The sequence below is a fragment of the Acinonyx jubatus genome, chromosome C1 (genome assembly GCF_027475565.1).
Source record: "Acinonyx jubatus isolate Ajub_Pintada_27869175 chromosome C1, VMU_Ajub_asm_v1.0, whole genome shotgun sequence".
Classification (NCBI taxonomy): domain Eukaryota; kingdom Metazoa; phylum Chordata; class Mammalia; order Carnivora; family Felidae; genus Acinonyx; species Acinonyx jubatus.
The window spans coordinates 191,540,402-191,556,717 of NC_069381.1; the positions used below are offsets into that span (position 1 = coordinate 191,540,402).

The 16,316-nt window shown below is 36.6% G+C and overlaps 1 protein-coding gene across 43 annotated transcripts in view; it reads left to right on the plus strand.

Moving 5' to 3' along the window:
- The window catches only part of MAP2 (microtubule associated protein 2), a 280,818-nt gene that overhangs the window by 240,314 nt on the left and 24,188 nt on the right, over positions 1-16,316 (plus strand). For 16 of the 43 annotated variants that reach the window (XM_027051957.2, XM_027051936.2, XM_027051922.2 and 13 more), the window contains 6 exons: positions 764-4,522; positions 4,722-4,928; positions 5,103-5,237; positions 8,091-8,152; positions 12,043-12,213; positions 13,193-13,340. In XM_027051957.2, the coding sequence (XP_026907758.2) occupies positions 764-4,522; positions 4,722-4,928; positions 5,103-5,237; positions 8,091-8,152; positions 12,043-12,213; positions 13,193-13,340 (4,482 nt within the window). The remainder of the gene's footprint in view (positions 1-763; positions 4,523-4,721; positions 4,929-5,102; positions 5,238-8,090; positions 8,153-12,042; positions 12,214-13,192; positions 13,341-16,316) is intronic. The other 27 variants (XM_027051996.2, XM_053215721.1, XM_053215725.1 and 24 more) reach the window with 12 other exon arrangements.

Sequence of the window (16,316 nt, forward strand, 5' to 3'; positions counted from 1 at the left end):
AAGAATTTTGAATTTGTGGTACAAATTGATTTGTCGACTTTTAGGTCATATCATATAAAGTTAATAGCAAATATTTATTTACATTATAAATATTTATATAAAATATATTTATAGATAAATATCATAAATATTTATTTATATTCCTGAAATTTAATCTCAGATGATCTCTAAAAAATTATGTCAGTAACCTTTCAGTGTTCAAAAAATTGGCCCTGGCATGTGTAAATCAAGGTAATTGAAACTATTGATACTTATTATGAATTAATTAGCACTCTGCCCATGGCCTGCCAGTTCATTTTTAAACGAGAACAAAAATGAAAAGTTCAGTAGACATTCATCCTTTTTCATAGTTAGTCCTTAATGTATTTTTATACCGTAATGTTACTGACTTATTCAATATTCTTTAATTTATGATTTTTGTCTGTAGAAGGCACATGAAATTTTTTTCCACTACAATATACATGACATACTATTTAGGAAAGACCAAATAAAGGAGAAAGGAGTATTCAAACTACACACTTAACTACAATTCCTGTATGCATAGATTCTCAACAGGAGTCCATTTTAGCAGTACAAATATATCTCAGTCCTGACATTTTCATATTGATTTTTAAATGGGTAGCATGCCTGCATGTTCCATAGTTTCATTTTGTTTTGTTTTGTTTACCCTACCATTCATTTGTCATTTCAAAATATAATTTTAAGCTTACTGCCTGAAAGCACTTGCCTATTATTTGTTTAAAAATCAACCCAATTACTTCAGGTTTACTTCCAGCCTCGAAGATGGAGTTCCATGATCAGCAGGAATTGACTCCCTCCCCAGCTGAGCCATTGGACAAGAAGGAAAAGGAGTCAGAGGAACACAGTAAGCCTGGTGAAGACCTTAAACATGCTGCCTTAGCTTCTCAGCCTGAGACGACTAAAACTTCCCCTGATAAAAAGGACACGCAAGGCACAGAAGAAGAAAAAGCACCCACCGCCCTGTTTGGGCATGCTCTTGGTGCCGGGCTGGAAGACATGAAACAGAAGACAGAACCCAGCCTGGTGGTGCCTGGTATTGACCTCTCTGCAGAGCCCCCAGCTCCAAAAGAGCAAAAGGACTGGTTCATCGAAATGCCAGTAGAAGCAAAAAAAGATGAGTGGGGTTTAGCTGCTCCCATATCACCTGGCCCCCTAACACCCATGAAGGGAAAGGATGTGTTTGAGGATATCCCCAAATGGGAAGGGAAACAATTTGATTCTCCCATGCCAAGTCCCTTTCAGGCTGGAAGCTTCACTCTTCCTTTAGATGTCATAAAGAATGAAATAGTTGCAGAAGCATCACCCTTTGCCCCTGCCCTATTGCAGCCAGATGACAAGAAATCTCTGGAAGAAACCAGTGGCCCAGTGACTGCCAAAGATAGTTCTAAAGCTGAAGAGCCTCATAAGGATAAACCTGACAAAATGGCAGAAGCACCAGCCTCAGAAGCAATCACCTTACCCAAAGATGCCCACATTCCAACTGTGGAAGAATATGTCCCAGAGAAAGTATTAGGAGAAGAAAAAGGGGCGATAAAGCAAGAGAGTGTGCAGAAAACAGAGATCTCAACCCTCAGTGGACAGGAAGCTACACTTACTGAAAAGGAGTCTCAGCTAAAGCTTGAAGAGAAAACGACCATCTCTGACAAAGAAGCCATGCCAAAAGAGAGTGAGCCCCCCAAACTGACAGATGAAGAAACAGGCATAATTCAGCCCTCCGTGGAGCACACCCTCTCGAATGAAGAACAGAAAGGCCAAGACACTACCACAGATACACTAAAACAGGACTCATTCCCTGTAAATTTGGAGCAAACAGTTACAGATTCAGCCATGACCTCCAAGACACTGGAGAAAGTCATGACCGAACCAGCTGCAGTAAGTGAACAGAGTGCAACCCAGGACCTTTTTCAAGAAAAAGTTGCTGATAAAGATCATAAGGTTGAAGTGGTTGGGGCTGAAACGTCAGCTGAGCTTGACATGCCATTTTATGAAGACAAGTCAGGAATGTCCAAGTATTTTGAAACATCTGCCTTGAAAGAAGAAGTGACAAAAAGCATCCAGCCAGGCAGTGATTACTATGAACTAAGTGACACAAGAGAAAGTGCCCAAGAGCCTTTTGATACCGTATCTCCTGCATATAAAAACGGTGACAAGGGACTTCAGGCAGGTAAAGAACCCCAGCCCAGTGCTCCAGCACAAGAAGCAGGGTATAGCACTCTTGCACAGAGTTATCCATCTGAGGTGCCTGAAGAACCCAGTTCTCCTCAAGAAAGAATGTTTACTATTGATCCAAAAGTGTATGGGGAGAAAAGGGATCTCCACAGTAAGAATAAGGACGACTTGACATTAAGCAGGAGTTTAGGACTTGGTGGAAGGTCTGCAATAGAACAAAGAAGCATGTCAATCAATTTGCCCATGTCTTGCCTGGATTCCATAGCCCTTGGATTTAACTTTGGTCGGGGACATGATCTTTCTCCTCTGGCTTCTGATATTCTAACGAACACTAGCGGAAGTATGGACGAAGGGGATGATTACCTTCCAGCCACAACCCCTGCACTTGAGAAAGCCCCATGTTTCCCAGTAGAAAGCAAAGAGGAAGAAGAACAGATAGAGGGAGAAAAAGCTACCGGAGAGGAAAATGCTCAAGTTGAGACATCGTGTGAGTCACCTTTCCTAGCCAAAGATTATTACAAAAATGGCACTGTCATGGCCCCTGACCTGCCTGAAATGCTAGACCTGGCAGGCACAAGGTCAAGATTAGCCTCTGTGAGTGCAGATGCTGAGGTTGCCAGGAGGAAATCAGTCCCATCAGAGACTGTGGTTGAGGAGAGTAGCGCCGGCTTGCCCCCTGTCACTGATGAAAACCATGTCGTTGTTAAAACAGACAGTCAGCTGGAAGACTTGGGTTACTGTGTGTTCAATAAGTACACTGTCCCACTGCCATCACCTGTTCAAGACAGTGAGAATCTGTCAGGGGAGAGTGGTTCCTTTTACGAAGGCACTGATGATAAAATGCGAAGAGATCTAGCCACAGACCTTTCGTTGATTGAAGTAAAATTGGCAGCTGCCGGCAGAGTCAAAGATGAGTTTGGTGCTGAGAAAGAAGTATCCCCACATATCCCTGGTGACAAATCAGTACTGGGTAGGGAGTTTGATCAGGAGAGGAAAGCTAATGATAAGCTGGATACTGTACTAGAAAAGAGCGAAGAACATGCTGATGCAAAAGAACATGCCAAGGCAACGGAAGAGGCCAGTGATAAAGTCGAAACATTTGGATTAGGAGTAACCTACGAGCACCCTTCGACCAAAGAACTGCCCGTATCAAAAGACACATCACCTCCTGCGGCTGAGAAAGCTGAGACAGGTCTTAGTTCAGTCCCAGAGATAGCTGAGGTGGAACCATCCAAAAAAGCTGAACCAGAACTGGATGTCATTGCACAGAAAGCTGACCAGGGTCAATTAGATGTTAAAATCAGTGACTTTGGACAGATGGCTGCAGGACTGACCATAGATGCTGGAAAAGCAACAGAACTTCAACTCGAAGCTACACAAGATCTCACCCCCTCATCTGCAGTACCTCAGGAGGGAGATATGTTTCTGAGTGTTGATCCTGGCCACATGAAAGAAGGCACTAAAACCAGTGAGACAGAAATCAAGGAGAAGGTGGCCAAGCCTGACTTGGTGCACCAGGAGGCTGTGGACAAAGAAGAGTCCTACGAGTCCAGTGGTGAGCATGAGAGCCTCACCATGGAGTCTTTGAAAGCTGATGAGGGCAAGAAGGAAACATCCCCAGAATCCTCTCTAATTCAAGATGAGATTGCCATCAAATTGTCAGTGGAAATACCTTGTGCACCTGCTGTTTCAGAGGCTGATTTAGCCCCAGATGAGAGAGCTGATGTCCAGATGGAATTTATTCAGCAGCCAAAAGAAGAAAGCAAAGAGGCCCCAGATATATCTGTCACTCCCTCCGATGTCACTGAGCCATTACCTAAAGCCATCGGGGCTGAACCAGCAGAGGCTCAGAGTGAAGAAGAAGAGATAGAAGCCCGGGGAGAATATGATAAACTGCTCTTCCGCTCAGACACCCTTCAGATTACCGACCTGGGAATCGCAGGTGTCCGGGAGGAATTTGTGGAGACCTGCCCCGGTGAGCACAAAGGAGTCATCGAGTCCGTGGTAACCATCGAGGATGATTTTATCACTGTAGTGCAAACCACAACTGAAGAAGGGGAGTCAGGTTCCCACAGTGTGCGTTTTGCAGCCCTAGAGCAGCCTGAGGTGGAGAGGAGACCGTCCCCCCACGCCGAAGAAGAGCTCGAAGTAGAAGAGGCAGCCGAAGCCCAGGCAGAACCCAAGGATGGCTCCCCGGAGGCTCCAGCTTCCCCTGAGAGAGAAGAGATTGCCCTCTCAGAATATAAGACGGAAACCTATGACGATTACAAAGATGAAACCACCATTGATGATTCCATCATGGATGCTGACAGCCTCTGGGTGGACACTCAAGGTGTGCATTTTTTTTTTTTAATTTTCTACTTCCAAATAAAATCCCATAACCTAATGGATTTTTTCGATTTTAAACATTTTTTAAAATGTCCCTTTATCTCGATTTTGCATTTTGTTAAATATATGAAGGATTTTGTACATTTGTTACTAATGTTTTCATTGTTGTTGTTGTTGTTGTCATGGTTTGCTTTGATCCACAGATGATGATAGGAGCATCATGACAGAACAGTTAGAAACTATTCCTAAAGAGGAGAAAGCTGAAAAGGAAGCTCGGAGACCATCTCTTGAGAAACATAGAAAAGAAAAGCCTTTTAAAACCGGGAGAGGCAGAATTTCCACTCCTGAAAGAAAAATAGCTAAAAAGGAACCTAGCACAGTCTCCAGAGATGAAGTGAGAAGGAAAAAAGGTTCATTTAACAATCCCTTCTTTCAAAATGTTTTTGAATTTGTTATTACTCTTTTGTAAAAGAAACTTCCTTACAGTGGTAACTAATTATTTATGAAATTTCGTTCGGTTTTGCTCCAAGTGTTTATTTTCTCCTGATGGTATGCTTTTTGTGTGTGTTTTTTTTTATTCATAGCAGTTTATAAGAAGGCTGAACTTGCTAAAAAAACAGAAGTTCAGGCCCACTCTCCCTCCAGGAAATTCATTTTAAAACCTGCTATCAAATATACTAGACCAACTCATCTCTCCTGTGTTAAGCGGAAAACGACAGGTGACTGTTCAATTGTGCAATGTGGCTGGCAAACATAGATGTGTATTTTTTTTATCTCATTACCGTAGCAGCTTCTTCATTTTGTTTTTCTTCCAAGAATCTTAGCAGTCATGAACAGTTTTGCTATTAAGTGTCTTGTATCATTATTCTTTTTTTTTTCTCCTCCCTGCAGAAGAGGTCATGACCATCTGTTTCTTTGTTATGCTCAGACTTAGCAGTGATTTTATCTTGGCATTGTGCTCTAGTGTCACGTTCTGGGGATTCCTATTTTCATTCTGTGTGTTTGGTTAGAGGATGACGATGAATAGGACTGTGGTATGCATTCTCATTATTTTGCTTATTTCTCTCTCTCATGCTTAAACCCATACTATATTTGTTCTATTTTCTACATGGTTACTGCCAAATCTGTTACTGATGTTGATGAATTTACCAAGAATGTACAGTGATTTCAAGATTGGAAATGAAAAGCAAATCTGGGGTAAAATTGTGATTTCAAAATTACTTTGCTTCAGATGAAAGAAAAAGAAAAGGAAAGGAAATGGTCTGGTCATCCCATCAGATTTTATTTTTCGTATCCAAAATTAGCAAGGCTTTCAGTTCACTGTACTCCATCTCTTCACTGACTTTTTGTCATTGGGATTTTCTTAAATGTGTTGGATGCAAACTGCTAATTTTCTGATATAATTTAGTATTCAGAATTCCCAGATAAAACTCCTTCCCCCTGAATCTCTTAGAACTTAGGTGCATTTATATTTCACTACCTCATTTTTCTGTCTTCTCCAAATACACTTGTTTTTAACTCCCCTTGAAAAAGTAGTGAAATGAAGGAGCAAAACGTATTACAAAACAAAAAAAAAAAAGTGCATACAAATATCTATAATGCGAACTCTATTCCTAAATTTCAGTACCAAGTATTTACTTTAAGTGTGTGATTACCCTCGGATAATCTTAATTTATAATACATTTTATTTTAGCATTTATTAAGTAGCACACTTGTAGTCTAGAAAATAAGATATCAGATTGCTAAATCAGAAAGGAATATTTACCTTTACAGTGTATATTGGAAGTGCCTTTATATAAACCTTTGGATGGCTTTAAAGGTTAAGAGCAGCATTAACCTTTGTAAGAAAAAGAAGATCAAGGTAATTGATGGTTTTATGATAGTCAGTAAAATTACAAGTTTTTTATATTTGTGTTCCTCATATGGTAATCATCTCATGAGCTTTCCTTCAAGAAGCAGTCTTTCAGGAAGTATTTGAAAGTGGAAGGCTCAGAATTATAAAGAAACCTTGATGATAGAAGTTCAGGATGAGGAGCTTTTCTAAATTAGACATTAACATGCTATTTCTAACTCTTATATCACATCTTAATTCATTTGCATTAAACTCGGAATTTTTCTTCTAATTAGACAAATGCTTGACAGACTCTCTTGGTTTGGGCATCAAAATCAGATATCATACGTAAAAGGATGAAAGAGTGTATCAGGATTATGAAATTTTAGAGGAAATGTCAAATGGTTTGGTGAAGTGTCTACATGTCATTGGTATTCGATTTACCACATTGAGAGTAAACACCTTTTTAACTCATTCATTAAGGGAAATTTAAGATGTTTGGACTAATTAGAATCTTAGTCTGTTCAGATATTAAGATACTAAAGCAGAAAGCATATACCAAACACTAGATGTCATTGGCTTGAAGCAAGCTCTATGTCGCAGAAATTTAAGAAATGCTACAGATACATTAGGGAAGCATCATTTGCACTGCTTCTTAAAAAAAAATAAAAAAATCATTCCAGAATCTGAATCTTACTAGCCAGTCCTAAATAGCATATAGCATCTTGTAGACAGTTGTTTTTTTGTGTGTGAGAGCTGCATGTGACATAAGAAACCTTTTTGAAACTCATTTGGAGTGCTTATAAGCTTTAGATTTTTCCGCCCTGACGTTTTCCCTTATGAAAGAAGATTAAGGAAGAAATAACTACACAAGCTTGTGCCTTTCATTTTCTAAGCACAATTTTTAAATCGAGATCGTTTTTCTAAAACACAAAGGGTTGTTTTCAATCATGAGAGATATTTGAGTCAAGTCAGGTAAGTCATCAACAGAAAATGTGCTGGAGATAGTAGAGTTTAAAATTGGAACCAGAGGTATTAAACAGCAGCAAGAGAAACAACAGTAACAGATGTGGTAATAATTTCATACAGGAAGTGCATGTGTAGAACATGTTCTATATTACTGAATTTGAAATTCCTCTCATGTTTTCTTTCCTTGACAAGCTGTTTTTCTTCTCATGTGGTGCGTTTCACGTCAAACAAATGTGTCACTCATGTTGCGAAATGAAGGGGTACAGAGGAAAAGGGGTTGGCTGACCATGACAGTTTGAATATAAAATGTAGAAATATCTGTAGGTATGCCACTGGCCATAAAAAGAGGGCTTGGGAATCTCCATGAACACTCTTTTACATCATGCCAACCCTAGAAACCAATCACTCCCCCTTTTCTTAAATTTGACAGTATTTGGATGGTGTTCTGTGACTTCCGTTCTAAAGGATCTATGCTTATGTAGTAATAAGATTTAAAGGTACCTTGGTAACCAATAGGAAGTTATTTGGTGTGCTTACCTGTGCTTTGGTAAACACTGGGTTGTATTAATTAGCACACATTGTAGTGGGAGCCACATGCTATAATGTTGGTTTTCAGATTTCTTCAGTTACTGAATTTGAATCTCAAAATAAGCAAAATTTTGCTTTGCGTTAGTCTGTTGACACAACTGAATAACCAAAAGAGATTAAAAAATGCATTGTGTGGTTTTTAGCCACTAAGTTCGGGGTTGTTTGTATCTTCTTTTTTCGACAGCAACAGGTGGTGAAACAACTCAGGCTTCCAGTGTATTTAAACAGGCAAAGGACAAAGTCTCTGTGAGTAAAATGGTTTTTTCCTTGTTCTTCACTTGAAGCTTCCTTTGGTATTGGTGGCAATGTTTTAATAACTTTAGTTGTAAGTTAGACTTCAGATGTTTACTCTTAAATGTCATTTTGTTTATTTATTTATTTACTTATTTATTTACTTACTTATTTATTTTTATTTATTTTTTTTTAATCGTTCATTCGCCCAGAATGATTCTCCATGGCATTTGGGCATGTCTCAGTATCTTCTAGAATGACATCTGATAGTACTTGGTGAGGGCAGAGCTGGGATTTAGGCTGTCTCTCTTTTAGTAAGATTAAAAAAAAAGAGCACAATGATCTGGCAAAAATAGGGAAGCTCAGTTTATTTACTTTTCATGGAATCAAGATAAATCACTATAATCCACACTAAAGTGTACGTTATAAGACATTTTCATTATTGTTATTACAAAATAAGAATATGAGAAAATTAAACAATGTAGATGAGCAAATATAAGTAAAAATATATTATAGTCCCCTTATCTAAAGAAAACTATAGTTACCATTTTGATATAAATCTTTATTTTTTCCTACATATTGATAGGTTTAATGGCAAAAATGGAAGCACTGTGTATCAGTTTTTACTAAAACAATGTATAGATTTGTTTATTAGATTTTAAATTTGTAATAGATTTTAAAACAATAAATCAATAAACAGATTTCCCCCTCATGAACCAGTCTTGTACATCGCTTTAATGACTACATTGCATTGTGTTTTATTTATTTATGGTGATATACATTATCAGTTCCCTGTTACTTGACTTTTAAACTATTTTTATTGTCGTTTTAACACTATTACTCTAGAAATCTTTTTGGCTTAATCTGTGAATGCATCCATATGCTTTTCCTTAGGATAATTTCCTAGTAGTGAAATTATTGTTTCAAGCAGAAAGTCCACATTTAAAGTTTTTTCCTAACATTATCAAAATTGTCCTCTAGAAGTGTTCTACTGACTTATATGTTCTCCAGCTGTATATAAGAGTGCCCATGTTCATTATTATTACTAGATATTCTTGTACTTTTTCTATATTTACCAAGTTATGGGGATAAAATATTGTTTTAATTTAGTTGCATTAATGATGTTTAACTTCTTCATATGTTTGTCTTTCATATTTCTTTTTTATTGTACTTTTTATGTTATTAACCATCATTTTTTAAACTCCCAAAAGACCAAAGCAAACATGAAGTATTTTACTCCTTTCTGATTGAAAGAAAAAAAAGTTAAAAGACTACTAAAGAGGGGCACCTGGCTGACTCAGTTGGTAGAGTATGCTACTCAATCTCAGAGTTGTGAGTTTGAGCCCCACTTGGGTGTAGAGATTACTTAAAAATAAAATCTTAAAAGAAAGACTATTAAAGAAATCCTAAAATTACAAAACTTTGTACAAATAAAAATATAAATACTTTGCATGATGTTAACCAGTAGTACATCACAATGTTCTAGGTTTTAGACGTCACATGTAAATCACAACTCTTTGTTTAGCATTCTAAAAACTAGTCAGATTTTAGACTTCCACTTTTTATTTATTATGAAAAATAGAAATACATTTCCAATGAGAGCCAAACTGTTTATATCATTTTGAACCTAAAGGACTTTATGTTGATTTTAAAAAATTGATTTTTATGTTTCCAGGCATATTCCTGAACATATGGCAAGCAATAGATTCCATTTACTGCTTTGATAAATATTGGGCTTTATTTTGAAAACACTGTAACTTCAAGATTTCTCTTTACTTTTTGTTTCTGATGGGCAACTAGTGAATTGTGGCTAAGAGCAGGGCTATGAAGCACACCAGGTCTAGGTCTTGAACATTTATTAGCTCTAATAAATAGCTCCCTATGTCTTAATTTTCCAAAAATAAAGGGAGGGTTAAAATTCCTATATCCTACTTTGTGAAAAATAAATACAGTAAATTATAAAATAGTACACTGTATTGTGCTTAGAACATAGTATTTATTCAATAAACAGTGATCGTTGTTGTTATTGTTGTTGTTATTTGAAAGGTAGAAGTCTTTAGGAGCAGATAAAGTAAGTCAGCTTTCCCCCATTAAAAAAAAGCATTTTTAAGTGGACATTGTTTGGAAAATCTTTTGGGTTTTTTTTTTTTGGCTTTTAATTCCAGTTGGTTAACATACAGTGTAATATTAGCTTCAGATGTACAACATAGTGATTCAACACTTCCCTATGGCGCTCGGTGCTCTCATCACAGGTGCCCTCCTTAATCCTCACCTATTTCATCCATCCCTCTACTCCCCTCCCCTCTGGTAACCATCAGTTTGTTCTGTATAGTTCGGAGTCTGTTTCTTCAGTCTCTCTCTCTCTCTCTCTTTCCCTTGGATCATTTGTTATGTTTGTTTGAAAAATATTTAGGAAATTTTCAAGTCCCTTGGTCTTCAAGTAACTCATTGGGAATTCGCATTAAATGCTTGTACTTAGAAAAGAAACCATATACATCTTCTACACAGAACTAATTTTTTTCCTTTATAAATGCCCATCTCCCCTTTCTGAAGAACAGAGATAGGCCACCATTCTTTCTAACTTTTTCTCATTTAACATTCTTTCCCCTCACAACCTCACCCTCTTCCTATAAATTTCCTTTATAACCCCAAGACTAACCTGTTTTTATCTGTGACTTTCAGTACATTCCTCAGAACAGTTCTTTCTGATTTTTCAATTGATCTTTATTGTGAGCCTGACCTATAATCCTTCATTTGTTGCGTATTTGTTTTGTTTTTGTTTTCGTTTTAAGCACAGGATTAGTAGTTGTCTTTCGTAATTTGAGCAATCCAATTATTCCATTTTTTTCTCTCCTGTATCACTTTTGTAATTCACTATTTTGTGGGTAGCATCAATCAAAAAAGAATGACTTGTGCCGAGCCAGGTGCATGTCCCGCTCAAGGCGCTGGGTCTGGAAAACGAGAAGTGATTTGTGCAATCTGTTAATGGGTCTGCCCTGTTAAAGTGCCTGTGGAGGTTAAAACTCGAAATAAAGATGTCGATTTCAACTGCTATTTTTGTAACAGCGAAATCATATTACTTAATGAAACAAAATCTCCTTGGCTTCTTTATACTTTTCTGCATTTTTAACAAAGTGCCCTGTGAAATATGCAACATGTCAGCATAGCTTTCTCTAGAAGCCATATGTCCAACCCCCTGATGATTCCCACTTGAGAAATATCTCTCCAGGGACTAGCAACACCCGTAATTTAAGTCCTGTGATTTTTTATGGGCAATGTCTTTAGTGCTTACTTTCATTTTTAGAATTTGTAAGACACCGTACAAACTGATCTATGCATAAAAATGTTATCAATTCTATGGTAAAACTTGGCCCCCAGTATGCATTTTACTCATAAAATGTACTAATTTTATATAAACTCTGTAATTTTTTTTGACGAAGTCAATGTAGACATCTGAAAGAACAAAATGTATTTTCCATTATGAGACCTTAAATATACCTTGTTCTAAAGTTCTTGAAATGTGATCAAGATTTTTATTATAAATACACCTTAAGGGTTGTATTTATTAAAGGAACAATTCCAACAGACTCTCAAGATATTTTTCAAATATGGTATCATTGAAAGACCTATGGATTAATCAGATTTTCTGCATAGAATTCATGAAGAGTATTGTAATGTGTATTCTCATATATGAGCATTCTTAGGTTAGTTGCAGTTAACATCTGTTCAATGAAAATCTCTTGTTCTCACATAATATGCATTTCTGTCATTGATTATAACCATTTATCATGTGGTCTTTTTAGATGTCAGTATTTAATTTCTTATATGTTTATACATTTTTTATTTTCCTTTTACTTCATAGTTTTGTTTATTTTGTGCTTTTGTTTGTTTTCTTTCATGGCTAGAATTCTACTTTGTCAAAGATTCCTGCCTTTCAGGGTAGCTCAAAATCCCCAAGATGCAGCTCAGCCTGCCTTAGTACGTCTAAAAGGGCTACATTTTCTGACAGTTTTTCAATAAAGCCCACCTCAGCAGGCTCCACAGACCGTTTGCCATTCTCAGAATCAGGGAACAAGGTAAGGCAGCAGGTCAACTGAAGTTTCAGAAAAGAATGTAATTTCAGAGGTTGTAAGACACAGTTCAGTAAATATATAAAAATAGAGACTAAACTCTAAAGTGTTTGACATATAAACGATAGACTCTCTTATAAACAAATAAAAGTTTCAATAGTTATTAATAGTCTAATCAGTAAAAAAAAAAAAGCCTCTATCTAGGTATACTGTCCCTTATTAATTTATTATTTGTTTATTTGGTATCTTGTAAAATTTCAGATACAAACCAAAAAAATAAAATATATATGCTATTATACATAATATATAACATGTAGCATGTACATATATATACCATATAGCATATAATGTATAATATGTAATATTGTATAATAATGATGAATTATATATAATATGATAGACCATTTGGACTCAGACACATCAGGATTTAATACTGCCTCTGCTACCTATTAATTCAGTGATTCTGAAAAAATTACATACATTGATTCAACCTGTTTCCTTGGCTATAAAATGCATATAGTATTTTGTGGCAAGAATTAAATCATAAATGGATGTAAAGTGCTTAGAATTCCTGTCACATAAATGCACAACATACGGTAGTGTTCATTGTTAACTGTCATCATGCAATGCCCACTGCCAGTCCTTTCTGATTAATGAGTTTTCATGCTTATCAAGAGGTTTTAGTAAAATTTTTCATTTGCTGGAGATTACTTAGGTAAATTACTATTTTCCCATGTTATTTAGAATTTGAATTTCATGATTAATTATTAGCACAAACTCCAGAATAATAGATTCTTATAGCACCTCTAGGCAAATAGGAACCCTTCTAAGTTTCAAAGTGGAAATGCTTATAAGTATATGAAATTCAGTAGTGTGTATTAAAAGAAATGTATCTATCAGCACAGGAAGAAATTAGCCAGGCTAACATAATCACTTTGTATACCTGAAGATTCGTGAGAACCCAATGTGTTTTTTTCCCAATCAGGATGGAGTAACCAAGAGCCCAGAAAAGCGCTCTTCCCTGCCCAGGCCCTCCTCTATCCTCCCTCCTCGCCGCGGTGTATCAGGAGACAGAGAGGAGAATTCCTTCTCTCTCAACAGTTCCATCTCCTCTTCAGCAAGGCGGACCACCAGTAGGTTTATTTTGATTTGGCTTCCTTTTTAATCCCTTAAGTGGAGTAGAGCTTATTCTAGGTCTATATTTTACATCTTTCAAACAAAACACACATTGAAAACAAATTATATTTCTTCTAAGAATCAGAAAAGCCAGGGGTACCTGGATGGCTCAGTCGGTTGAGTGTCTGACTTCGGCTCAGGTCATGATCTCACAGTTTGTGGGTTCAAGCCCCACGTCAGGCTCTGTGCTAACAGCTCAGAGCCTGGAGCCTGCTTTGGATTCTGTGTCTCCTTCTCTCTCTGCCCCTTCCCTGCTCACGCTCTGTCTCACTCTTTCTCAAAAATAAATAAATGTAAAAAAAAATTTTTTTTAAAGAATCAGAAAAGCCAGACTATTGATGGATCCAAAACAGCTGCTTGATTCAAAATGATTGCTTTTGGAAAATGAGTACCTACAAGGAAGTAATTAATAAAGAAGACCAATAGTCAGGAATTTTTTTTTTAATATGTATCTATATAAGCTTAACTTCCTTAGAATTTCAAATCCTAAAGTCTAACTGGGAAGTCAGTAATCAAAACCTAGGATCCTGCTCAATTTGGTAGGAATTTACATTCCAGGGGCACCTGGGTGGTTCAGTCAGTTGAGCGTCTTGATTTCTGCTCAGCTCATAATCTCACGGTTCTGGAGTTTGAGCCCCACATTGACCTCACACTGACAGTGCGGAGCCTGCTTGGGATTCTCTCTCTCCCTTTCTCTCTGCCTCTCTCTCTTTCTCTCTCTCTCAAAATAAATTAAAAAAAAAAAAAAGAATTCGCATTCCAATGTGGGTGTAAACATAACATGTTCCGTGCAATAGTTTAAATTTCTTTTGGTTGATGGCCCATAATGAACTAGTTGGCGTCATCACAGTTTAAGGAAAGAATATAACAATGTTCCAATCATTACCCACTCGTGTGGTGTTACTACCAAGATTATCTGGTTGAAGGACAGATGCAAATTATTTTCACAAATAGGTTTCTATTACAACAAAAATAGCTACCATTTATTTGGTACCTGAAGATGCTAAGATCTTAAGACACGTTTTTCACTCCATTTAAGTTAATAATGCTGATGGTTAGGTAAAAATAACCTCGTTAAATCTACTCATGAGGAAACTGACCTTTTAAAGAGGGTAACTTGTCTGATGCTACTAAGCTAGAAAGTGGTTGAATTGGTTTTCAGCCCACTGATAACTTCATTCACCTGCCCTTTTAATGTCTTTTTTATATTTATTTATGTGGAAGAAGTAGTACTAGAAAACTATGTAGAATCACTTGGAGAATAATATCTCTGTCATTTAAAAACCATTAAAAATGGTGGAAATTGCTCCTCCCATCACATTATAGTTGATTTTGTTACTTACTCTTAAAATATTTAATAAAAATTGGCCCACTTCAAATATTACCATTCTGTATGACACTTAAAGCATATTTTTGCCTAGAATTAAAGTGTTTATTATATTTAGAGCAGTTGTGCCCTACACCATTTAGTTTCATGAAGCATTAACATTCTTTGAAGTATATGCCAGGAACCCTTTAAGATCACAAAACTATTTCTTCGCAAAAATAAAGTATTCAAACAAACTAGCAAAGAAGGCATTGAAAAGATAGTGATCCCCAGAGAAAAGACTTCAATTCCAAATATCCGGAGTTGGAATTGAGCATCAGCAATATGGAGGCTGTTCAGACAAGACAAAGGCACCAAGTGCTTCCCAAAGGTATACCTTGAATTTTCTATCTGTGGTTATGGGAGCAAAATGGTACTTTATTCATAACTTCACATCTTCAAACTACTGTGCTCTGCCCTCTAAAATGCATCCATATATAAATTGTCCTTTATGATCTGAGCCAATTCTATTTTGACTTTCTAACTTTATTTACATTCATAAGCATGATGCATTTTATTATTTGCTAAGAAACATAACTCGTACCCTGATAATCTCAGGACATTCGGTTTATTTTGTTTCCCTATAGCAATAGCTAAAAAGCCTAAGGACAACTAAAGGAACAAGTACTGTGCTTCCTCCCATTCACCCATCATCTCCGTAACTACACACAGACACATTCTGGCATTTGGTACCACTACTGAAAAGATTTGAAGGAAACAAAGCTATGCCCTTAGCACAAACGGAGAGAAAGGCATTGTCATCGAGGAGTTGACAAGATTAATAAGAACACAGTTTCATAAAGTAATTTGTAAATATATATTTTCTCATAGATATATTTCACATTGTTTTAGTATTTCAGATTTAATTAACTCTTTCAGTTTCAGAAGAAATAGGAAACACTCGAAGTTGCCATTTGATGACTAGAATATAATTTATTATACTTTGAATCAATCCTATCTATTCAACAGTGGTGGTAGGGCTTAATGCTTTTGGTTTTTCTTCATTCTCCAGATGTAACACAAAACTTTCATTCCTTAGTTTTCTGAAGCTTAAAGCCATTTTCTATGGGTATAGAAAGGACTCTTTAAAAACTGTTATTTCTTTTAGTGAAATTTGTTATGCACATGCAGAATATTGCTTCAGCTCAGTCTCCCTTGAGTAAAACACACCTCAACACACTGATTAATTCTGAATCCAATTTGCACTGATAAAAAAGAAAGTATGTTGAGCTCCTACTGTATACAGATCTCATGGAAGGCACCAGTACAGTGACAAATAACAGAGAGAAGTTTCCGCTCCCCAAAAGACCTGAGCTATTCAAAGGTAATGAAGGCATAGAGAAAACATTTAAGGAGGAAATGAAGTTTCTGAAGAGATTTTTCTGAAGGACAGAATGACTGACTCAAACATCAAAAACTTGGTCCAAAAAAGAACTTTGTAGCAAAGAAGCCTCAAAAAGCCAAGTTAGCTGTGGCTGTATCATCTTGGTCTTGAAATGTCATTTCTGTGGAAAGCAATAAAAATCATAGAACACACACTCATCTATCATGTTAGTCTTCTTATATC